At 37.8% G+C, this 25,286-nt stretch overlaps 1 protein-coding gene and 1 long non-coding RNA gene across 4 annotated transcripts in view; both read left to right on the top strand.

Annotated features, from left to right (window-relative positions):
• Nucleotides 1-25,286, top strand: part of ZCCHC7 (zinc finger CCHC-type containing 7) — a 121,756-nt gene that overhangs the window by 86,373 nt on the left and 10,097 nt on the right. For all 3 annotated transcript variants that reach the window (XM_083593474.1, XM_083593476.1, XM_083593475.1), the window contains exon 6: nt 213-248. In XM_083593474.1, the coding sequence (XP_083449600.1) occupies nt 213-248 (36 nt within the window). The remainder of the gene's footprint in view (nt 1-212; nt 249-25,286) is intronic.
• Nucleotides 17,892-21,723, top strand: LOC310753127. The gene is made up of 3 exons (XR_014543210.1): nt 17,892-18,811; nt 19,111-19,533; nt 19,579-21,723. It is a non-coding gene; the product is annotated as an uncharacterized lncRNA (long non-coding RNA).

The raw sequence follows: 25,286 nt of genomic DNA, 5'->3' as shown, positions 1-25,286 counted from the left end.
GGCTTTCTGACAATGGCAGGGAGTGTGTTAAACCAGTGTAAAATTCAATTAAACTGTCTAGCCAGGTTTTCGAAGCTGAAATGCAGACCCTTTCAGTTAAGCTTCTTATTTTCCTGTGACCGACACCAGTGGATACTGTGTTATGCCAAAACCAACAGGCTGTAAAGCACCTTGTTTCATGCTCCCAGCTGATCAATATTTTTATTTTCCAGGCTTGCCCAGAAATATGGAGGCAGTATCACCTAACAGTAAGTAGAAACACCTTTTTTATTTTCTTCTACCCCCAGCCTATTTACTCTTCAGTGAACTGCTGACCATAAAATATAGACAAGAATCTTGTGAAGGAAGATAATAAATATCTGAAGAGGTTTTGCACTGAAGAATGCAAGAATATACTACGCTTCTTCCCCCAACTTTCTTTGAAAACAGTTTATATAACAGTTTTCTTTGAAAACTGTTTATATAACAGAAATCATTCATGTTGGCATCGTGTCACTTTGCTGCCTATAACTTCATCAGTAGCACATCATAGTATAATAATATCTCATGGAAGCACAGAACAGTACTGTTTACAAGTATCATGATCATTCCCAAGTACCAGCATCTATTTGCACATTGGCCAAGGAAAATGAATTTTACAACATTTTTACAACTTGCATAGAATGGGAAACTATCATGTTTTATCAGTTGAACCTTGTTTAGGAGCCTTTGCTTACAAAAACAGCTGCACAATAAATAATCTTCCGTCTTCCTACTGAGCTTGCCCATTTGGTTTACGACAAGATTAAATGTTTTGTGTTCCAAAACTTTGTGCAAGTTTATATTTGGCTTCATAGTCCATATAAATACTGAGATTCAAGTTGATTATTCTTGTTTTCAACAGATCATTAAGTGGTCAACAGGCTCAAGCTTGCAAACATCTATCTTCTTAGGTTATTTCATTTAAAGAAATACTGTTGGTACACGTGCTTTCCAGTATGTTTCTTTTTGCATTTTAGGATGATAAATCTTTCCCAGTTTCTCCTTAGTTTAAAATACTTTTTTAAAATAAGTAAATATGTGTGGTTTCCTTTTTTTATTTACACATATTCTTTGAGTTATCAGCGAACTTCAAAAACCATTATATGGTGGAAGCCATTCATTATGTTTCAGGAAATTTTTATTCAGTATCTTTAGTCAAATTGAGCTTTAAATATGGAGAAATTACTTCAATATTTCAAAAGAAAAATTCTTTAGTCCCACTTCTGGGTACTAATCAGTTTCTTGAAAGGGATTTTTATCAAGGCAACAGGAAATAGAAATTCTTACTTAAAAATTCATAGTAACTAGTTTGCAACAACTAGAACCATTCAGTTATTTTAGACAAATTTTGAAACTTCTTTCTTAATGTCTGTACTTCCTTGTAATGTTTGCAGTATGTACAGGATTCCCCTAAATTGGGGCAATCCTTTACAGAACATTTTCTTTGTGGGTTCCAGTGTTGATGATACTTCATTGCTACAACAGAAAATTCATCTCATGGTTAACTAACTGGCTTTTGTTTTGTTTTGTTTTAAAAAGTCTACCTTCATTTCCTTAAAAGTTTCTATTTCAATATTGCTGTAAAAGAAATCATATGAGAACATAACAGAAACAAAGCACAGGTAGGATACAGTAGGATACAGTGTAACAAAGCTAAAGTAATGAAATGCTTAAATGTAGAAGCTACTCAAAAAAGATACACGAGTAAATAGTCATTTGTATTTGTGTTTAGATACATACATATACTAATACTAAACAGTTTATTCCACACTTGTCACAAGTTTGGTTGAGCCTAGTTGTTAACGTCTCTTAATAAACCGGAATGTGAAGTATATATCGAATCTGCATAAACAGAACAAATTTTGAATATCGTACAAATATATACCATGTAGGTAATCTTTTAATCCCACTTATTATGCATGTTTGTCAAAGGGTTATATAAAATGTGTGGTTAATTTTTCATGCATAAGCAAAGTGTCCCTAATTAATCATTGTGAATGCTTGTTCAGATCAACAGAACAATATTTGTCACTGCTGAGGCTCTTGGTGATTTTATTCGTTTTGCCAATTTACTGAGAGATTGGGGTGCCATCTATCGACTCATTGAAACTATTGCACTCACATCTATCTTTAGTGTAGATAATGATGTGTAAATAGTGTAACCGATGGTTATGGGTTGTTCTTAGGTTTTGCTTGTGCTTAAGGTCTTTGAAATTTTAGCTCTTTGAAAAAGCTGGTGTCATAATGTCAGCCTTTTCTGTATCCAAATGTCCTGCCAGAAAGAAGAAATTGCAGGAGATTATACAAAGGAGTGAGAGATTTAAAGCAATGTTTTAATTAATTTACTGCAGATTTCTTGTTAAATATCTCAGTAGTGTTGGGCTTTCTCATAATAGTAGTCTAGGCGTACTGGTTGCTTTGTATGCGATGGTTTCTTTAAGTTGGCAAATTCATTTCCTTTTAAAAATTATAACATAGTCGTTTATACATTAAAAGTACTACAGAACTAATCATATTAAATTGTCATTTCTCTTTCCATTTTTTAAAAAAGCTTTTCCTTGGTAGATTTTACAGGTGGCTGTTTTAATTTTTTTTTGAAAATCAAGATGTTGTTTTAAATGCTCTTAAGCCTAGAATGGCTGACATACTGCACCAAAGAGTTCACAAATTCAGAGTCACTTTAACTGAAGTAAAAGTGTATAGTTTGGTATACATCTGTTCCTTGTTTTATCTGGACTGAATTATGCCCCGTTCATATTAATATTTTACATTTTGAGTTGCAAACGTATCCTTGCCACATTTTCATTGGGAAGATAAGGCTTAACTTGAAGCTCCTTCTGTCTTCTGGCCTTCATGACTCCGAATATATTGACTTTTAGGAAATAGTAAGAGAATTGCAATTTTGCATGTAGAAGATGGCCCCATGAAGCTTTAACATGGGTGGGTGTTTGGATAATGCCCCCCATTACATTTTCTGAAATGTGCCCAATACCAACTAATAATGCCTATGATAACTGTTAGTAATGGGTGCATGTTTTTGGTTTTTTTAAAAAGCTAGCTTGGATCCAAAGTGATCTGAGTCAGTGGCGAGGAGGAACCTGGAAGTAGCAACTCTTTATAGGATACTGCTCTGGATGATTTTGGGCGGCTTTTTAAGGGGCATGGGAGGCTGTTGTCTGAAGGATGGAGATTAAAAGCTTCGGATCCCGACTATAATGTTTAACTAGCTTTCAGAATATAGTAGAACTATTTTTTTGCACTGTAATGTAACATGTTTCTGGTAATAAATCATTCATTGCAATTAACAATTAATAAATAACTTGCTTTCTAATTTTCTGTTTTCCACCCAGAAAACATCTTCTTTTATTTGACTCTATCAGTATTGATAAAAGTATGTGTATATATGGGGTGCATTAACTGCTCGCTAATATTGTCTCCATAAAGTTAAAAAATCTGGGAATATGTATAATGTACGTGGATTCCTTGCAATGCAATTGGAAGGTGGCCTATGAAAAATGCAGGGTAATACTGTATGGGGTAGAAAACAATTGAACAAAACATATACGGTGTCTTCATTGGAATGAACCAGGGTCAACATTTACTTACTTGAGGCTTCACATATATCGGGTACAGTATGTCTGGCATAAAATGAAACTGTGTAGGTGTTATAACCGTGTAGCAAATCATACTTAGGAATAATGTGCATGCACAAGTATATATATCCTGGCCTAAAATCTATTAGGCCTGTGGTGTGCTATATATCATTATGGACATTGCAATTGGAAAAATGTGTTTCATGTAGTGTATAATATGATTGTTTTTCTATATATATATTTTAACAACATATTTATTTGCTGTGGAGCTGGGTTTCTTCTTCTTCAGGGTATCACAGTCTCTCCCATTGCCTTGCTCTGTGCATGCAGTGAGCCCCCCTCCCCCATCGCCTGCCTTTTCTCATTCATATCAAAGCCCCTCGCCCCAAGATGGCCACCAACAGAGTTTTACAGCCATCAGACTTTAACCACCAAACACTATCATTTAACACGCTTTTTGACAGTTTGTTAACCTTACTTTTAATCCACTTACATTAAAAAAAGGTGAACCAGGAATTGCTGTTTTCGTATGCGTATCTAAAAGACATGAAGACACAATACCTCTTTTGTGCTTAAATTTTGTGCTTGTATTTCTTTGTGTATGATCATTAAAATTCCGCTTGGTCTCCTACCTTTCTTTGAAATAAAAATGTAAGTATGCTTACTTTTAAATCTGAGCTGCACAGAGCAGCTGCTGAAATTAAGCACAACTACTCTGTGTGTGTGTGTGTGTGTGTGTGTTTCCCTCGATTTAAAGAAATTATAAGAAACTTTATTGTCCACAAGGCCCATTCTACAGAAGAGCAATGATTTAGCTTTTTGGCTGAATTACTCAGAGATTGGTTCCTCATAATCGCACCAATGCCTATCCTAGTCTGAACTACGACATTTGAACATATAAGCCTGCTAATTGTTGTTATATTATGGTGATGTTTACAAAAGGGCGGTCTGGGATTTTCTTCGTTTGCTTTATTTAAAAGAATCTTTAAAATAGTTGTATGGCTTTTATCTAATTTCCCCCCAATATTTTGAAAACGTACACAGTATTTTGCCATCCTGTTACCCAATCCTATTCATGTTTACTAAGAAGTAAGTCCTGTAGGATTAGGTTGGATGTGCTTGGAAGTAAATGTGTGTAAGATTGTAGCCTTCATAAGGTGTGTTAGCTCTCAGAGTTTTCCAGTTGTAGCATTTACAATTCATATAATCTATTTTAAAGAATGTAAGTCATAATATTATGTATAATTTGGAGACTTTATCATATTTATTTTAAGCTTCTCATGCCCAAATGTGTCTTTCTGACTAATTAAAATTCATTTGAAACTTTAGTTATCTCCACTTTGTATGTGAATTTATGAAGAAAGAGTCATTTGTAGTTTGGGGTAGAGAAAATTGTCAGATTTTATGCTAAAAATAAAACATGGTTTCACAATAAATTCTACCTCTTTATTCAGTTGTGATAGATAGTTCTAGATAACAAAAGCTGCATTAGTTGACATTTTAAAAATCATTTTGCTGTTTATTTCCTGGAAGGCTTGCATTTTACAGGTTTCCATTTAATTCATAAAATGTATACCTGTCAGTGGCTTTTCAGTTAAATTGAGAAATCAAGGAAGAAATTAATTCAACATATGATAAGTACACTAAGTTGAATTTATTTTGTCTTGATTTGTTTCAGGGTGCTTTTTATTAGTTTTTGTTAGAAAAACTTGTCACACACATGTAAATAGCGAACATGCACTTGTAAAGCAACACTGCATTATCTGCACTGAGAATTTCCTCTTATCCATAATCTATCTTTTTTCCAGTAAATATCAAAACACCAAATATATTACTTTTTATTATCATATGACAGGCAGCAGTAGTAACTATCTGTAATCTTATCAAAAGCATCATTAAGTCTGTAATCCTGTGCATATATACTTGGAAGTAAATTCAGTGGAAGTTCTCAGCTAACATACATAGACTTGGTCCATATGGGATGTTCATGTTTCCAACCTGCTGAAATGCAAGATGTTACTTTTCTGGAGCAGTTTAACAATACTTAATTCTCACTGAAATTAGGATGACTTCCATTTAAACAATTACTGGGGGCCAGACTAGATGACTCTCAAGGTCCCTTCCAGCTCTACAGTTCTATGGTTCTACGTGTTGGATTGTATCCTGTGTGATTCAAATATTCTCTAACTACATAGTGATTTCAATATATATGGTTTGAAATATGAGTGTGATGTAAGTGCAAATCCAATGGTAGTCATACTTTGAGTAGTTTCATTGATTTCAGTGCTTCTACTCTGAGCATGAGTTGGTTGGTTATCTCTCCCAACCCTATTTTTTAAAATTATACACAGAATATGTGTATAATATAGTGTTGCCTTGTTAAAAATTGTTGACGTTTCTAAATATTTTTACGGCCAGGGTATTACAGAATACTTTACTCTGACAAAAGCATTACCAGTAAGCCTTGCTAGTTTACGTATTTTTGATATTTACTAATAAGGGGCAGGCTATGTGAAAGGGGGGTTCTCAATGCAGATGATATGTTTATGTCTGAATGTTAGCTATTTCCCTTCATGCTTTTGTTTCTGAAGCTTGGCATATTGGACCACAGCTTCTGCATCATGCATCTGTTGTACATCCTTACCTATAAAAGCTCATAGATAAAAATTCAGTTTTAAAGAATGTGAATTTCCTAGTTGCTGCAACATGCCCTTGCACTTTATTTTTAATTGTGCTATGTACAGTCTCTCTAGTTAGCAAGCCATCATGCTTCTAAAAGATATTTGCATGTGACTTGTATTGAAATGATGTGGATGGGGCAGGTATTTTGAGTTTACGTCCCACTGAAAGCAGTGCAGTGTAGATATTGTAGCAATGACACATAAACGTGCATTCTTACCTAAATCCATCACAGAGTTAGGCATGCTGTAGCCCACTGAAACATCTCTCTTTGTGCCAAACCTAAAATACAATTAATGAAGAAAAATGTTTATAAATGTTGTATTAAAGTTCTAAATTGCATTAACTTGTAGAAGAATATAGGATATAAAATTGAAATGGGATGGTGTTGGTCTCAAGTTGCAGGATTGATTATTGTTGCTACACTAGTGTTCCTTAATAGTGGAAATGAGATACTTAGGTATTAAGTTTCTTACTTGAGAAAAGAACCTTGCAGAAACTTCTGTATCAGCTGCTATTAAATCAAATGAATATTTTGTATTATTCATATAAGAATTGCTGTAGAAATAACTTGTTACAAAGTGTACAGGCAACAGTTAAATTTTCTACAACTCCTCAACGTCTCCATTGGGAGAAAAATGTAACAATTTTAAACTCCGTGGGCTGTTTGATTCTACAAATATAACTAACATTTTTTAAATATTTTAAAATAATTCCTAAGCCATGTAGGCATCAGTTTTGAAATACTGACCACGTGAGAGTGTCTAACAGTACAATCCTATACATACCTATTCAAAAGTAAGTATCATTGAGTTTATTGAGGCTTACTGCCAGGAAAAATTGTAGCTTTCTCTAGGCTTATGACTTTAGATGTTTTCATAGTTAAGAGTAATTGAAATTAGTGGGACAAACTTGCCTTGAATCCACATTTGTAACTTGCTGTATAAGGCATGCAGAATGAATTTTGTGCAGTTAATTACAGATTTGCATTCTGCTTAGTGTTTTCTTTTACACAGTTTAAATGAGAATTTTTTAGAGGAAGGTTAGTCAAAAGCTTGCATAGATCTGAAGGATTCCATCCATTAACTTTTACTGAGTGTACTTTCTCCCATGCTAGGTTGCTTACCCACACACCTTGCAAGTCAAAAAAGGGGGTGTTGATTGCAGAATCGGTTTGGCATACTCCCGCCTGACTCAATAAAGGATTCTATAAATCCTTCCAATGTCACTGTTTTTCTTATGGAGTGACTTGCTTATGCAATTTGGGGAAATAAGGTTGTGACCACGGCCTTTTAAGAGGAGGTAGCTGCCCTTTCTTTGCCTTTGAAAGCCCTGACCGAGCATTTATTTAGCTCATTTTTGTGCTGAAAGGTGGGGCTTAATCAAATTTATGATGTTTTCTTCGAGTGTGCAGTATTTTCACTAAAGTAAAAGAGGTGTGAAATTATGCATGTTTTATGCTCCCATTTCTGTAAATATTTGCTCTTCGATTTGTGTACAAAACATCGCTGAACAAATTTTACTACATCTTGTATAGGCTTTGTATTTTAAACGGGTTGTATTTATATTTTAAAGTTTACATTAGAATTGTGGCTTTAGTGAGATATATAAAACCACTTGTGATATAAGCCTTGTTGATGTTTGTTTCGTCTCCAGCTTCCAAAGGGCCTCATGGCATTATTTAATTAAGATATTTATATACCTCATTAATTGGCACCAATGACACCTAAAGTGGCTTAGCACAATAAAAAAATAAAATAAAATTAACAAATATAGTGGTACCTCAGGTTACAGACGCTTCAGGTTACAGACACGTCAGGTTACAGACTCTGCTAACCCAGAAATAGTACCTCGGGTTAAGAACTTTGCTTCAGGATGAGAACAGAAATCGTGCGGCAGCGGGAGGCCCCATTGACTAAAGTGGTACCTCAGATTAAGAACGGTTTCAGGTTAAGAACAGACCTCCAGAATGAATTAAGTTCTAAACCCAAGGTACCACTCTACACCAGACTCAATACTCCAGCATATAAAAACAGAACCATTAAAAGATATAAAATATCCAGCTAACAGTTACATTGGCAGCCAAACATTGTTAATTCAAAATATTTTATTGAACAAATACTGATGTGTGGAGGACAGCAGTGCAGTTGTCTCTTGAATATTACTGGAATAGCCTTCCAGACTTTGGGCACAACTACAGAAAGCACCCTCCACTGTGCCCAGGCAGAACAAACCTGCCTACATGGAGCAAAACTTCATTTTCAGAATGTATCAAATAGAGGAACCATCAGCCTTGCTTGTTTGCAGCATCTTTTATAAGTGTCCCCGCCCCCGGTAGTTAGGAAGGGCCTCAAAATAGGCTTCTAGAATGGAAGAGGCATGGCACCATATATCCAATTTCTTGAACCACTGTAATTTCCTTCAACAACAGTACAAATTAGGATTCTTGTTGTCAGAGCATCAGTTAATGCAGCACATCCAAAACAGAAGAATGTAGTACTCTTCTGGACACCAGGGTTACAGGATTCATATTGGGCATGCTAATATTAGCTGTCCATTATCATTGAATGTGAGTTCTATAACACTTTAAAGATATGAAATAAAAGGAAAGTCCACAATGAATTTCCATAAGCAAGATCAAATACATGAAATGGAAAGTGAAAGGTTTAGATTCTCTTGTAAGTAAAAATCTGATTTTGAGATGTATTCCTTTCACTTTCAATCCTATATTGCAAAATGGAGGAGAGCAACATGGTGACCCTCCTAGAAGCTAGACTTTGGCATATAATCCCATGGACAGCTTACATTTTCATTCCCCTTAGAGTGAAAATGTTAGAGTGTTAGGGTTAGAGTGAAAATGTAGACCATCCACAGAATCCATTACTCATTCAAATATTTTGTCTTTACTTGAAATCCATGTCCTGACAGTTGAATATAGTGAAATGCACACTGGACTTTGAAAACCTTGATTCATATCATTGCTCAGTCATGAATCCCTTGATGACCTTGGGCTAGTCACTATGTCTCCATCTAACTTACCTCCCAGTCCTGTTATGATAATGTCCATATGCAGGCCAGACCTCTTTGGAAGAACATAGCAATTACAAGGGGGGAGGGGTACCCAGTAAAAATAATAGTGGCTTCTCAGTTGTGTATCAGGATACAAAAGTATAATTGCTGGTTGCATAAGTACAATGAGGTTCAAGTTAACAAACTGTCAAAAATGGTTTTTTAATGCAAATACTGATTCCCCTCCACCTCAAATTTCTTCCCCCAAAATTCAGTGTAAAGATAACTTAACTGAGTGTTTTTTTTAACTGTTGGTCAGTTCTCTCTGATTCTCCATGCTTGCTTAGAGAGGAGAAATCTGAGAGACAGTCATGGTAGGTAAAAGACAGAGAATGAAAGAGGGGTGTAAACCTAGGGGAGCTGCTTAATGTGGAGTGTAAAGGTGTGATCTTTATAACCATTACATTCACTCTAGAGTGAATCTTCAGAATCGACCATCCCAGATGAATGAATCTTCAACACATGGTCACTGCACTTTTGTGCTTACCTGGGTGTTCAGAGTAGTTAAAGTATGGAGCTATAGAATGTAGTTTTAAACCTGAGCGTGAAACAATTTTAGGTTTCCTTCCACTTTTAAATCTACAATTGCTAGACAATAATATTGTGTGAAATCATACACAAGTATTTTCTAAATATAAGCTTTTCTGTGTTGTGAAACTACTCATATTTCAGTTTTCCGTATAATAAAATGTTTATATTTGTGGATGTTGACCTCCTGTACCCCCACCTCAAATATACTTTTCAAAGTTCTGAATTAACTAGCAAGTTTTGTACTTAACTAGGAAGCAGTTGAGTGGGCACATGTGGAGTATGGCAATCCTGCAAGTAAACTGGTCCCAAGCTGTTAAGGTCTTCATATACCAGTATAACACCTTGAATTTAGCCCACTAACAAATCAGCAACTCATTCAGATTATATTCTGACATGGCTCCATTCCTGTCTGCAACTGTGCTGCATCATTCTGCACTAACCGAAGTTTGCGGGTCAATCACAAGGGAAGCCCCACATAGAGTGCATTGCAGTAATCCAGTCAACAACAACAACAACACCTTTTTATTATTTATACCTCACCCATCTGGCTGGGTTTCCCCAGCCACTCTGGGTGGCTCCCAGCAGAACATTGAAAACATGATAAAAGATCAAACATGAAAAACTTTCCTAAACAGGCCTGCTTTAAGATGTCTTCTAAAAGTCAGATATAGTGGTACCTCGGTTTATGAACTTAATCCATTCCGAAATTCCGTTCTTAAACCAAAACCGTTCTTAAACTGAGGTGTGCTTTCCCTAATGAGACCTTCTGCCACTGGTGCCCTTCCACCATTCGGATTCTGTTCTTAGACCGAGGTAAAGTTCTCAAACCAAGACACTGTTTCCGGTTTTGTGGAGTTTGCAAGCCAAATCGTTCTTAAACTGAACTGTTCTTAAACCCGAGGTACCACTGTAGTTGTTTATTTCCTTGTCATCTGAAGGGAGGGCATTCCACAAGAAGGCCCTCTGCCTGGTACCCAAATACAGCTGGTACAAGGCCCTTCTAGCCAGTGAGGCTACCTGGGACTCCAGTGACAAAGCTGGATCCAGAAGCACCTTCAAGCTGTGTACTTACCTACCTCAGGAAGAGTGCAACTCAATTTAGGGCAGGCAGTTGACCGATTTATCAGGCAAGGCAACCACTCACCCACAACTTGCCTCCAACTTGCCAGAATTCAAGCTCAGCTTCTTTTCTCTCATCTTTTCCATCACTGCATCTAGACACCAATCCAGGACCCACCCACCCACTTGTGATTCAGCTGTTATGGAGTAGAGCTGAGTGCCATTAACATACCAATGGCACCTTGCCCCCAAACTTCTAATGACTTCACCCAGCAGCTTCATTTAGATATTAAATAGCATTGGGTATAAAACACTGCCCTGCCAGCAGTCCAGAAAACTCTCTCCCAGTGCTACTCTCTGGACCCGGTCCTGCAGATAGGAATGGAACCACTGTAACACAATGTCTCCCGTTCCTATTCTGCAAAGCCAGTCAAGGGGGATACCATGAACAACGGCACTGAAAACCGCAGAGAGATCAGGTAGCAGGAGAAAAGTTGTACTCTATTTGCCCTGCTCTCTGTAAAGGTCATCATCTGTAAAAAAAAATAATAAAGTGAAAAATGAAAAAAACACTTATTGGTGGTGTTAGTGCAGCCATTATTTTGTTAGGAATGTGATGTGTAGATTGATTTTGAAATCCAAAGCAATTATTATTATTATTATTATTATTATTATTATTATTATTATTATTATTATTAGCAGCAGCAACAACAACAACAACTGTACAATTTAGGATCTCATTTACGGTTCTGCATTTTCCCCCTTAGAATTTATGAACAAGTCTTCTATCTGCAGTAACTTACGGGCTTATACCAGATGTGACATGATTTACACTTACTCATTGTAATACAAGAGAAAATTTTAAAATTAAACAAAAATTTAGTGAAATTTCATTCAAATCCCAAAAGGATCATATGAGAGTATACAATACTACGGCTGACTGAACACCATCCGATTTTCATGTTGAGTGTTATGAAAGAATGACTGAGTGACTAATGACACACAGGGGCGTTGGTACAGGGGGGCCAAGCTCTGGGTCTTTTGAGCCAGGCCTCAGATCTCCTACCCCTTCCTCTCCTTTTAAAGTTACGTGGTGTTTTGTTTTTTAAACTTTGCTTATAGGGTGACTGGGCATACAGCAAAGTGGAATGCTGGTAGGATGCCAATCACCCACTATCTAAATTTGTCTAGAGGCACCTAAGCATCTAAACAGGCATATGCACATTTATGTCATGGACCTGTGTCCCCAGAATCAGCAGCAGTTCTCCTGATGACACAACACCTGTGCCAGTGAGTGGGCAAAATGGGCAATGTTTTCGGTGTTTTGTGCAGATTTTGCTACTTAAAGAAGGAAATAAATTCCGTTCTTTGAAAGATCTTCACTCCTTCCAATGCTGTATCACGGATCTCTTCTCTGTGTTTTGTCTTTTAAAGTAGTGGACCGCAATTCACCCGGAAGCCTAGCTCTGACCCCTGTTTTATAACAGCAGGATGTATGATTGCTCCTGCAGGATTTATGGCAGTGTGAGCATATAGCTGGAGAAAAAAAATGTGCCGTATTAATCATTTGGTAAGCTCCTAGGTAACGGTTTGTTAGCAGCATGTAGTTTGGCATCAGTTGAAACTTCTGCACTGTGACATTAAAAATTTCACAAGTATTCATCAGCACAGTGGGAGAGGAGATGTTGTGTTACACGTTTCACTGTTCTCTCTCTGCATCCGAAATGCTTAGCCACGGATAGTTTCTGTTATCAGTGATCCACATATCAAGAACTGATTAAATGCTCATATAGAATGAACTGATATTTTTTCTAAATGTTACACTCACTGTAAGGCTCACAGTGTTTTATAATAATACATGATGTTGTTGGTTGAGAATTCGAAGACTGATTCTCTCCGTATTGTGCAGTGGTATGCTGTCAGGTCTGTAGCAGTTACTACATGCTGGTGGGATCTGACATGGCGGGGAAGTAGTTATTACTTCCTTCCTGATTTTTAAAAAGCTTTTAGTTACATCAGTGAATCTTCTACTTTGCATGCAGTCTTCAGAAGTCATTGGTTCCAGATTCTTTAGAGGAGACATACAACTACTCAATGTGGCATGGAACCAGCCCAGTCAGTCCCAGTCGATCATTTCTACCTTCAAAAAGCAGAATGGCCAGGGATATAAAAATTATGGCTGGGTTTTGTAGTTGAGCATTAGTTTCTACTGAAAAGTCTGTCCTAACCATAATAGCAGAGCAATGTTCTATGTACAGTGGTACCTCGGGTTAAGTTCTGGAGGTCCATTCTTAACCTGAAACTGTTCTTAATCTGAAGCACCACTTTAGCTAATGGGGCCTTCTGCTGCCTCCGTGCCGCCGGAGCACGATTTCTGTTCTCATCCTAAAGCAAAGTTCTTAACCTGAAGCACTATTTCTGGGTTAGCCGAGTCTGTAACCTGAAGCATATGTAACCTGAAGCATCTGTAACACAAGGTACCACTTACAGATAGGTAGCCGTGTTGGTCTGCCATAGTCAAAACAAAAAAAATTTTTTCCTTCCAGTAGCACCTTAAAGACCAACTAAGTTAGTTCTTGGTATGAGCTTTCGTGTGCATGCATCTGAAGAAGGTATCTGAAGAAGTGTGCATGCACACGAAAGCTCATACCAAGAACTAACTTAGTTGGTCTTTAAGGTGCTACTGGAAGGAAAAAAAATTTTTTGTTTTGACAAGGTACCACTGTATTTATCAACACTGATGCTATCTGGTGAAATTGACTCATACTTTATGTAGGCTGGTGAACGCCTACTTTTAACCTATGATTTATTCCATAGTTTTAGATTATCTTTTGTCATTCAGGGGTTTTTTTAAAAAAATAATTTTTTAAACTATTCTTCTTTCCCAGGCCCCCAGCACATACAAACTGGCCTCAGCAGAACAGAATTCTGTTTGCAGGGCTCTGGGCTGCTGGATGCTTGATTTGGATGCTCTGGCACATAGTCAGAGTGCCAGCAGTTTGTTCTGAGTTGGCCTAGAAGGGGAAGAAGGTTACACCTTGCTATCTACACACAGCGTAAACATGATTATACCCCAAAGCAAATGAATGTTAAACCATCTCAAATATTTCTAGTTAAAAGAGTTAATTTCAAGGTATAATGCAGACAACTACTTTTAATTGAAAAAATGTTTCCCAGTCAGGACAGTGACTGATTTAGCAGTATATTGCCCAAATGCAGAAAACATTAATTTGTGATAACTTAAATTCTGTTACCTTTTAAAGACAGTTCCAAAAAGGCATGAATATGTAACACTCAGGGGCCAGAGACTTTGGCTATAACATACAATTTGAGGATTGGGTAAGACTTTGGAAAGAAAATTTAAAATTTACAGCATGTATGACGTTAAAAGAAAATGTTATGAAAATGTTTTATAGATGGTATATAACACCGGTAAAACTAGCGAAAATGTATAAGACATGCAATAAGTGTTGGAAATGTAAAGATAAAGAAGGTTCTTTTTACCATATGTGGTGGGAATGTAAGAAAGTGAAAGACTTCTGGGAAAAGATATATAATGAATTGAAGAAGATTTTAAAATATACATTTATAAAGAAACCAGAGGCCTTTCTGTTAGGAATACTAGGAAATGAGATAAAAAGAAAGGACTGTAAATTCTTTCAATATGGAGTGACAGCCGCAAGAGTGTTACTGGCCCAAAAATGGAAACAACAGGAAATACCAACAGTGGAAGACTAGAGAATGAAGCTGTTAGACTATGCGGAGTTGGACAAATTGACAGGGAAGATTAGATATTTAAGAGACCAAAAGTTAATCGAGGACTGGGGGAAATTTGTGGAATATCTGGAAAATATAAGTGAGGGACAGATAACGCTAGAGGGATTTAAAGAAGCACTGTGAAAACTTAAGAAGTATTGTCTAAAGGGAATAGAAGGAAAGATATAAATAATGTCAATATAAATCTAAGGAATGCGTAATTTAAATAATGACTATGGATGATTTACGGAAAAGCTGAAGGAAGTCCAGAAAAAGAAGAATTTGTGAAAAATTTGATGTGAAATTAATATGTGTTTTTGTTTTTGTTGTAAACCAATAAAAAATTATTTAATAATAAAAAAAGAATATGTAACACTCAGTAGTCTGGTTTGGATGTGATGGTAAAGTATGATGTGCTAGGTGCATGTGTGCAAACACACACACACACACATAATCTGCTTTATCTGCTGATACAACAGGAGGATATGGAACATGAAATAAACCATCCATGCAATAATCCACCATACAATAATAAAACACCTGATCAAAACAAATGAAGGTGTTTAAAATAACACAGCAAGTTTTGTTAACATTCACATCAGGTAGTCTCTTCATAGTATTTTGAAACTTCAATAATACAGTGGCACCTTTGGTTGCGAACGGCATCCATTCTGGAGGCCAGTTCGCAACATGAAAAGCCCGCAATCTGAAGCGCTGTATCTGCGCAGGTGCACAGCGCGATTTGGTGCAGGTAACATAGAGTTGGCAATCACATTCACAATTAAACAGCTTAATTCTCATAAGCTGTTGTAAACCAATAATATCTGGCCAAACCGCTTCTCTAGTACAATGTTTAATAAAGGCATTCCATCCAAACAAAAAGTTGTCCTATTTTGTTCATTTAATCTAATAAAATATGTTAGCCTAGCTATGAGTGTATACTCTCAGCATCAATTATACCAGTCTGCAATAGACGAAATGTTACTAGATCTGAAATGCCCTGTTCGTTTCCACCAGAGATGAAAGAAGTCACCCTTTTCTTTTTGGCCCATATTTTGTGCCCACTTGATCATATAGTCCTGGATCTAAACTTAACTATAATTTTTTGCCATTTATTTAATAACGTTAATTATTTTAACTGGGAGATGTTGAAATAAAAAGTTAAATGTGGGTGTTAGATTTAAAGCAGTAAACCTTCCTGAAAAAAATAAAAATAAATTACCATTCTAGGAACAGACATAAGCATTCATTATACAAGGGTTCATAATTATTTTTATATAAAGATCCTGTATTTCTCTGGATAATCTTATACTGACATATCTTATTGGCTTGGTTGCCCAATAATAGTTATTCTTTTATAGTATTTGCTTTTTATGATCAGTAGATACATTTAAGCCTATTTCTGTTTTATCTATATTCAGTCTGTATCCTGCCACTTTCCTATACACTAGAATTTGACTCTATACCTCCCTCACCACAACTTTAGGTTCTACTGCCATATCGTCTGCTTACATTTTAAACTTTTTCTTTTCCACTCTGGTTTTAATTAAATAGTGATTGGCCAACCGGATAGCCAGTCAATCGGGATTTTTTAAAAAATGATTTTTCTTTACTTCTCACTTCCCTTTCTTGAGTTCTTCCAACAAAAACTGCCATTCTATATTATCGGAGGCCTTTTCTGCATACACAAAGGGTAACTTTGCTTGTACAGTGGTACCTCGGGTTACATACGCTTCAGGTTACACACTCTGCTAACCCAGAAATAGTGCTTCAGGTTAAGAACTTTGCTTCAGGATAAGAACAGAAATCGTGCTCCGGCGGCAGCAGGAGGCCCCATTAGCTAAAGTGGTGCTTCAGGTTAAGCACAGTTTCAGGTTAAGAACGGACCTCCGGAACGAATTATGTACTTAACCTGAGGTACCACTGCAGAGTTTTAATAAAATCTTCCTTTTTATAATATTATTAATACCTGTTGATCCATCAACACAGCTTTTCTGTGATGTCATTCAGCCATTTTTAAGGAAATTGCAGTGTTGGCTGAGTAGCAAACACTCAGATCTGCTTTTCTAGTAGGAATTTCCTGTTAAATAAATGAAGGGGAAGACATACTGTCATCTTTTTGCTCCTTCATCTTAAGTCTCTGATCTTCTGCTTCTGAGCACAAGGAGTCAAAAGGATTCTGTACTGGAGTTGCAGATTTCTCAAGGCCAGGATTGTCTTTCCTTGACAAAAGATATTGGCCCAATCTGCTTTGTTTGTTGCTTGGATACACCACATTATCATCATTATAAAAACTAATGGGTCTTATAAGTCGCCCATCTCCACTGTTGTAATGAGCAATTGCAGTTAATTGGGGGGGGGGGTGTAAAAGAATTAAACTAATGCAAAGGACAAGGAAAACATTTCAACTGCATATGCCCAAACTAAAAACAAATGGTGTAGCTCAGAACAAAGCAACTTCTATCACTGCCATCTTGAATTAGCATCACCCGTACACGTTTGTTGTTCGCTAGTAATCTTTCTGCCCACTATTGCACATTTATCAATTACATCCTTAACCTTATCCGCAACGTCCTCCTGCATTTGGACCTGTTTCTTCATATATTGAATTATTTCATCATTGCTTTTGAATCATTTTCTTGAAGTATCTGTGGAATTCTCTGTGCCTTGCTTTAGTTTTTCCTCTGTTAACCTCATTAGTTTCTTTTCTCTTAACAATTCCTTTCCTTCATTCATATATTTTTGATTCATTAGAAAAAAAATGTCCTTCATATCCTCTGTTTGTTACATGCCTACTTGCCTCCTCCTATCCAAGTTCCTCTCTTTTAATATTTCCCGTTAGAAAAAAATCACTGATTTCCCATTGCAAGCTCCTTTTCTCCATGCACGTTACATAACACTATTAATTCAAATCTTAAATTCGTCCAATTCATTCCTCTCTATAAGCAAATGGTCAAATTCCTGAATCAAAGTTCAGTAATTATTTAATTTTTTCTTTAGCCAATTATTTTTTTAACTTATAAACACATTGTAAAAAACTGATTAGCCTATTACTTTTATTAAGTTAGGGCACTAGCTGCTGTCTCAAGAGGGGAAAGGCACACCACAGGGAGTTAATTACAATACAGTGGTACCTCGGGTTACATACGCTTCAGGTTACATACGCTTCAGGTTACAGACTCCGCTAACCCAGAAATAGTGCTTCAGGTTAAGAACTTTGCTTCAGGATGAGAACAGAAATTGTGCTCCGGCGGCGCAGCAGCAGCAGGAGGCCCCATTAGCTAAAGTGGTGCTTCAGGTTAAGAACAGTTTCAGGTTAAGTACGGACCTCCGGAACGAATTAAGTACTTAACCTGAGGTACCACTGTATCAGGAAAGAAAAAAGGGGGTAATATGAATACAAATAGGCGTCTAATACAATATAATTTTCCAAATTACACAGGTTCTTTAATGAGAAGAAGTCTTGAACTCTGCCCAGATGGATTTGACCCAAAGCTTACACTCTTTTTGACAGTCTTTCCTTTGTGATCGTACAGGCGTCGATTAACTTAATCTCAGGTGCAAGAATATAATAACATGGCTAGAGCAGTTACCACAGATGGTCCCTTGAAAGCAAGTTCAGGCCACCAAGGAGATACAGACACTTCCTTAAGGCTGAATGGTTCTCTCCACTGATCTACCCCATCTCTTGTAGTCATTAGTGAAGCTGCCTTTTTTTGTACTTTCCTTTGATCCTTTCTCTGAGAACTGTGCAATCACCAAGGTGGGGCACTGCCTCAGCATCTGCTGGGAAGATACACACTTCCCAACCTCGTCCCAGCCCTTGAAGGAAGTAGACAGTCCATCCCTTCACTGCAAGAGGTCTGATGAAGCGGCAGCTGAATAGCAACCCTTGCCCACACTTCCTTCACTATCCACTGGGAAGATATGTCAGAAGCCCAACAAGGACCCTTCCCTTCCCAGCCTCTTCCCAGTCCTTCGATTCCTTAAAGGGACTAGACTAGACTAGGCTGTCCATCCCATTCCTGTAGGAGGTCTGGTGAAGCAGCGGCTGAAGAGCAACCACAATCTTCTCATCCACCGGGAATCTATTTGTTGTTGTTGTTGTTGTTGTTTAGTCGTTTAGTCGTGTCCGACTCTTCATGACCCCCTGGACCAGAGCACGCCAGGCACTCCTGTCTTCCACTGCCTCCCGCAGATTGGTCAGACTCATGTTTGTAGCTTCGAGAACACTGTCCAACCCTCTCGTCCTCTGTCGTCCCCTTCTCCTTGTGCCCTCAATCTTTCCCAGCATCAGGGTCTTTTCCAGGGAGTCCTCTCTTCTCATGAGGTGGCCAAAGTATTGGAGCCTCAGCTATTTGTAGGACAGCACTAAAACGCACTAAATCTATTTGTAGGACAGCACTAAAACGCACACACATACACCATGTTTAAATTTATTTTTACACTTTCTCAGCACCTGTTGTTCTGTGGTTTGTTCGTTGTGGTCGGCTCATTATGCTGTTTTCTTATTGCGAACAAAAATAATATATTTCATTTAATGCACAGTTCCTTTTTTAAAACGTGCAAACACTTTAATGTTGCAGGTTATTTTGGGCACTTCCTGCATATTTGAAGTTGGTTAAATGCCGTAGTAAAGATCAGAAAGTGAAGCTCCTCAGCATGTTACTAACCAGTATAACTGATTCAGTGATATGTATCTACTAGGTTTATAAGCAGTGGTTTTCTTCTAGAGAAAAAGGTGCCAGTACCATTAAGTTGTTGCAGTAAGTGCCACACTTTTAACCAGTGCTTTCTTCTAGAAAAAAAGAGCTGCCGATACAGCGTACCCTTGAGTACCCCCGGGGGAAAGCACTGTTTATAAGTACAGTGGTACCTCAGGTTAAGTACTTAATTTGTTCTGGAGGTCCGTTCTTAACCTGAAACTGTTCTTAACCTGAAGCACCACTTTAGCTAATGGGGCCTCCCGCTGCTGCCGCGCCACCGGAGCACCATTTCTGTTCTCATCCTGAAGCAAAGTTCTTAACCTGAAGCACTATTTCTGGGTTAGCGGAGTCTGTAACCTGAAGTGTATGTAACCTGAAGCGTATGTAACCCGAGGTACCACTGTAATGCAAATGTGTTCATACAGGTTAATATACAAATATGCACACATGTTCATATGCCGTTGTACTCAGGCTCGTTTAGAAAAGTATTCTAGCTTCCCTCATAAAACGCCCTGATAAAATGAACATGGGATCTCCTTTCCCCCTCCACTCCCAATCATCATCCAAGCTTGTGGTTCCTTTCCATCCTTTTAGCTAAGAGGTTTCTTTGTGAGCTAGGCCATTTGTCCATCATTGTTTGAGGTCCAAACATTGGCAAAATACTCTGTCACTGATCCAGAGTGTTGTGAATGGTAGCCTCTCGCCGACAATTGGTGGAGGTTCCTAGAAATATCCCTGAGAGGATTATTTAACCTTTCAATTTAGGGGGCACAAAGCCTTGCTGATTAATGAACTTTCTGATGGATGGTGATAAGCGGCTCTGTTTCTTTATTTCCTCTAAAAGTGATTCCTCCTTCTGCCCCATATTACTATAATCTTAAACATAAAATGTGGCAAATAGATTAAAAAAAAAAACAGCACTGAAGAGTTTATCTGGTTGGCAAACTGAAGGAGCTAAATTAAAATTGGTAATGAAAGCAGTGGCTGAGCCCTGCGTATGGTTTTTAAAATGTGCTCTGTATTTTGAAGAGACTTATTCTCTAGCTTGCCTAGTAATGACTCTGCTTTTGGTGCACAGTCCGGGGCTGGCTTCTGTTATCCCCCCCAAAAATGAGTTGTGTTATCTGGATGACTGCAGACACATATGCATCCCCCTTTCTCACTGCATGGGCAGACAAGGTCGATAGCATTACAAGGTATTTGTGGCAGTGCTTGTTTCAGTTTTCAGAGCTGCCAGTTTCCAGCCAGATTTGAATTACAAAAGAAGAAGCTGGCATGAAAATTGAAAGGGTTTATCGGCTAGTCTGAAGCCTCATAGCACATTGCTTATTTATGCAGTCCATTTGCACCAGGAAATATAAAAAAAAGGAAATACATTTTTAAAATAAGGCCATAAAGTCCCAGATATGTTTAAGATGGCAAATAAAATATAGATACCTATAATATCTTTCCAGGAAACGATTTCACTTAATGTTGCACATTACTTTAGAGGAGCATTTATGTTGCTGTCATAAATTTGTGTGTTTATGTCACTGTACAGGTAGTCTCTGGGGATTAAGCAGGAAGACTCTGCTAACTTACTTTAAAATTAAAATAGAGGAAAGATAGGTCTGGAGCTTGAGAGCTCCATAGGAAATGGTTGGGAGTTTAATGCACCACCCTATTTAAATAATGCTTTTCATTCCATGTAAAATTAGCTATGGACCAGTGAGTATGTGGCACGACCTTTGGGGAAAATTAGGATGCTTTTTAAGCCATGAAGATTTTGGAGCGTTTAGAAGTTGGCTTGCATTTCTCAGTCTGGGGGTGGGGGGGGTGATATTGCAAATCAATATTTGAGAGTGCTACATATATGTAAGCTTCAAAAGATTATGTTCACAGTGGCTTTTTCTCTGTAGATTTTAACATTTTTCCATAGCGGTAGCTGCTATAATTTGCATCTATTTACAATTCATTATGTAATGTCTATTCTGTAGAAGCTATTGTGTCATACCACTTGTACTATGGATTGAACAACTTACATGTCATTTTTCTGGCCATTTGCAAGTTCTAGCCCAATTAAAAACCCTGCCATTTAAACAAAACCTAATATCATACTCCACTCTATGAGAGTATTCAGGTGCATTTAAGCATTTCCCATAAGAGCCCTTTACTTCTGGGGTTTGGTCATAGCTACATGGAACTGTTCCCAGCTTTAATCTTCAGATCAAAGTTCACAACCAGAATCCAATCTATGAAGGGAAAATGTAAACCTTTCTGGAGAAAGCTTTGGATTTTATTGGGTTTATTATAGTAAAAAAAATAAAAAAGTTTAATTCAAATACGTCAAACATCAAGTCTGTTAACATTTTAAGTACTTTTACCTTAAAGTCAAAATGTTGACGTTCACACTTCTATAAATTAGTAGTGTGTGCAGCTCTTTTTCATGAATTTTCAAAAGGATTGTTATTTTGTAGCATGTGTGACTTAATGATGCAATCACTCAATAGGACTGAAAAAGAAGAGAAAAACATCCAAAGGAGCTGTTCCGGTCTGTTGTGTACATAATACATGTTTCAAAAATCTGCCTAATTAAGGAATTACCCAGTGGAGTGGGAATCTATTGGGTGCGTGACATGATTCAAACCCCCCACCCCTCCAAAGAAAGTACACAATTATGACATTAAATTATATCTGGTATTGGCAGTTTTTAAACTGGAAAAAATGACCCATGTAGTGTGTCTCCTAAAAAGGATGATATAGTTCATCATCTATACTTAATGGAGTGTTATTTGAGATAGAATAATTTGCTTGTTTCTACTTTCCATGATATGGTGCACCTGCTATTAACATGTATGGGTCACAGATTTGTCCTTCATATAAGAGGCAGACCATTTTAACTATTAGAAAGTTGCTTCTTAAATATTGCATCATCTTAATTGTCTATGGTGGTTATGCACATTTCAGGTTCATTTACGTGTGCCATGTATCAGCAGGGCTCGTAACCACAAGCTCCATTCTGCAGAATTTCTGCTCGCTGTTAATTGCTTGCACCTGACATCAGCTACTAAGATATTGCTTGATACTTAGCCATACCTTAGGTGCTCTACATATAATGTATATCGGGTGCATCACTGGTTACATTACCATAATAGTGTGTGTGGAGAGTCTTTGATGATTCAGAGGCACTTTTGCTTGCTTCAGCTTGTCTCAACCAATCTTTTTCTCCTTATCAAGTCAATGAAAGCTGTTCTTGAACCAATCAGCTCTGCAGACCAGTCCTCAAGAACTAGACCAAAGTCTAGCTTAAAAGGTCGTGGAGCTCTCCACTGGGGAGATGAATGGAGCAACTGCTTCAAGATGAATACCCTTTTTTTTGCTCTATAAGACACACTTTTTCCTTCCTAAAAATTAAGGGGAAATGTGTGTGCATCTTATGGAGCGAATGCAGGCTGTGCAGCTATCCCAGAAGCCAGAACAGCAAGAGGGATCTCTGCACAGCAATCCCTCTTGCTATTCTAGCTTCTGGCTTAGCCACGTGAAGCCTCTTCAGGGCAGAGGGAGCCTTCATCCTGCGCAGCGATCCCTCTTGCTGTTCTGGCTTCTGGGATTCAGAATAGTTTTTTTCTTGTTTTCCTCCTCCCAAAAACTAGGTGCGTCTTATGGTGTGGTGCGTCTTATAGAGCGAAAAATATGGTGCTTTATATCAGTTTCAAGGGTAAATTATGTAGTTTCCACTGAAGGTTTCATTATCAGGATGGAATGCAAAATAGCTGGCACCTTTTGGCACCTTTAAAAAGTTGTACTTGGTGACTGGCACCCGATTTGCTGCATATGTTAGGAAGCAGGTTTGCCCTCCTATCTGGTGTCTAGGAAATGTTGATTAAAAAAAAAAAAAGAGTTTTGCAGGCCTGTCCAATAATCTTTAAATTGAGCTCATTGGGTGGGGAAAGTTATAACTTGAGACTCCTGGTTCCAGTGACTATAGTTACCCAGATCTTTTACAGCTTCTCCCCTCTTTCCCATTCCAGTTCCATCTTTTACAGCAACTTCACCACCATACGTTTGCCTGGCCAATGCATAGCCGCTGCTTCTTCTTTCTCTCTGCCTATCACACTCAGATTGGAGAAATGGCATGAAGAAAGTGCATGAGTCTATACTGTAGTGTGGCGTCATTTCATTCAGGCTGTGTGGTCTGTCTGGATTAATCTTCTGGAGAAAGGCGAGGGCTTACACATGACAGTCACTGCCTCCTGCTCAGAGCCCTTCTGAGCAAATTGTGTTTCAGCTGAGGGCCATTTGGTTAGCATATAATGCTTAGGATTTTCCCAAATGAAAGGTTGCAGTTTCCCCATGTGCTGTCTACTGCCTCCTGCAAACCTTTAAACATGATAGCAACGCAATGGAAAGAGCTCACAAAAAGGTGCTGCTACTGTAACATTTTAAGGATTCTCAGGAGAAAATGTCTTAGAAATGAATTGAAAGCAAGGAGTTGTGGCTGGTGGAATACACTGTTTTAGATAGAAAAATCTGCTGTATTTTGGAAAGTTGCTTGTTTGCTGTGAATTTGGACACTTCTTAAGAAACTGCAACCAAATTTTGCATAATGGTTCCTGAGATCAGGGAGCACGTTTGTCTATGTTTAGATACAATTGGATATCATTTTGAATCAAGATGGCAGACTGAAACTTTCAGAATTCCACTGATTTTAACACCTAATTTTAAAACTGCACTGATTTGGAAGTTTATTAGACTTCCCAAACAATGCCAGACATGAAGTTGCTAGCTGACTATACAGTGGTACCTCGGGTTAAGTACTTAATTCGTTCTGGAGGTCTGTTCTTAACCTGAAACTGTTCTTAACCTGAAGCACCACTTTAGCTAATGGGGCCTCCCGCAGCTGCCGCTGCCGCACGATTTCTGTTCTTATCCTGAAGCAAAGTTTTTAACCTGAGGTACTATTTCTGGCTTAGTGGAGTGTGTAACCTGAAGTGTATGTAACCTGAAGCGTATGTAACCCGAGGTACCACTGTAATCCCAAAGCTATGGCTATGTTACATTCTACTTCACTCCAATCTAGTGTGCCATCTTAGCTTGTCATCTGCATCTTCCTGGGCCTGACAGGTTTGTCTTCTTAAAAGCATTTCTGTGGTAGGGAAGAGCAAGTTTACATTGGGATGAAGATTCTCGTACTGAAGATAGTGCCAGAGTATTCTGTATATAGGAAGTGAGAGTGAGAAGTAAAAAATGCCCTGGTCAGATTTCAACTGGAAACTAAGCCTTATGAGGAACGATTGAGGGAGTTGGGTATGTTTAGCCTGGAGAAGAGAAGACTGAGAGGTGATAGGATAGCCATCTTCAAATATCTGTTGCACTGTCACATGGAAGATGGAGTAAGATTTTTTTATGGTTCTTCAGAGGGTAGGACCCAAACCAGTAGATTCAAACTTTTTCTGTTTTTGTTTGTTTAACTGTTATAGTTATTACAAGTCATGAATAACTGTATTTTAAAGTTTAGGCTTAGGCTTAATTATTACCAAGTCTGAGAGGGCGAGAGAATCGCTCAGCTTCTTGTCTGAAGGAAATTCTGGCTCTGCCTATGGCAGTGGGAGTTTTACCCTGAAGTGAACTATTTTCCCCTCTCCAACAAAAAGGAAACTTCAAAAAGTTTTCTGTTCCTGGAATTTTTTTTGGATTCATGTAATGAATTTCTGAAATTTTCCAAAACATAATCTAGAGAGGGAAAACAATAACCCACAGGCCTCACATTTGAAACCAGGAAGATGGGACAAGAAAGAAGCCCAAGTAGGAAAGGAAGTTTGAGCAGTTCTGTATGTAGGCGACATTCACTATGTCCCACTTGTGAGATTTCTGTCCACGTTACAGGAGGATA

Source organism: Podarcis filfolensis (assembly GCF_964270895.1).
Source record: "Podarcis filfolensis genome assembly, chromosome: 17".
Lineage (NCBI taxonomy): Eukaryota > Metazoa > Chordata > Lepidosauria > Squamata > Lacertidae > Podarcis > Podarcis filfolensis.
Note: the sequence above shows the minus strand (reverse complement) of the source record. Positions and strands in the feature narration are given on the sequence as shown.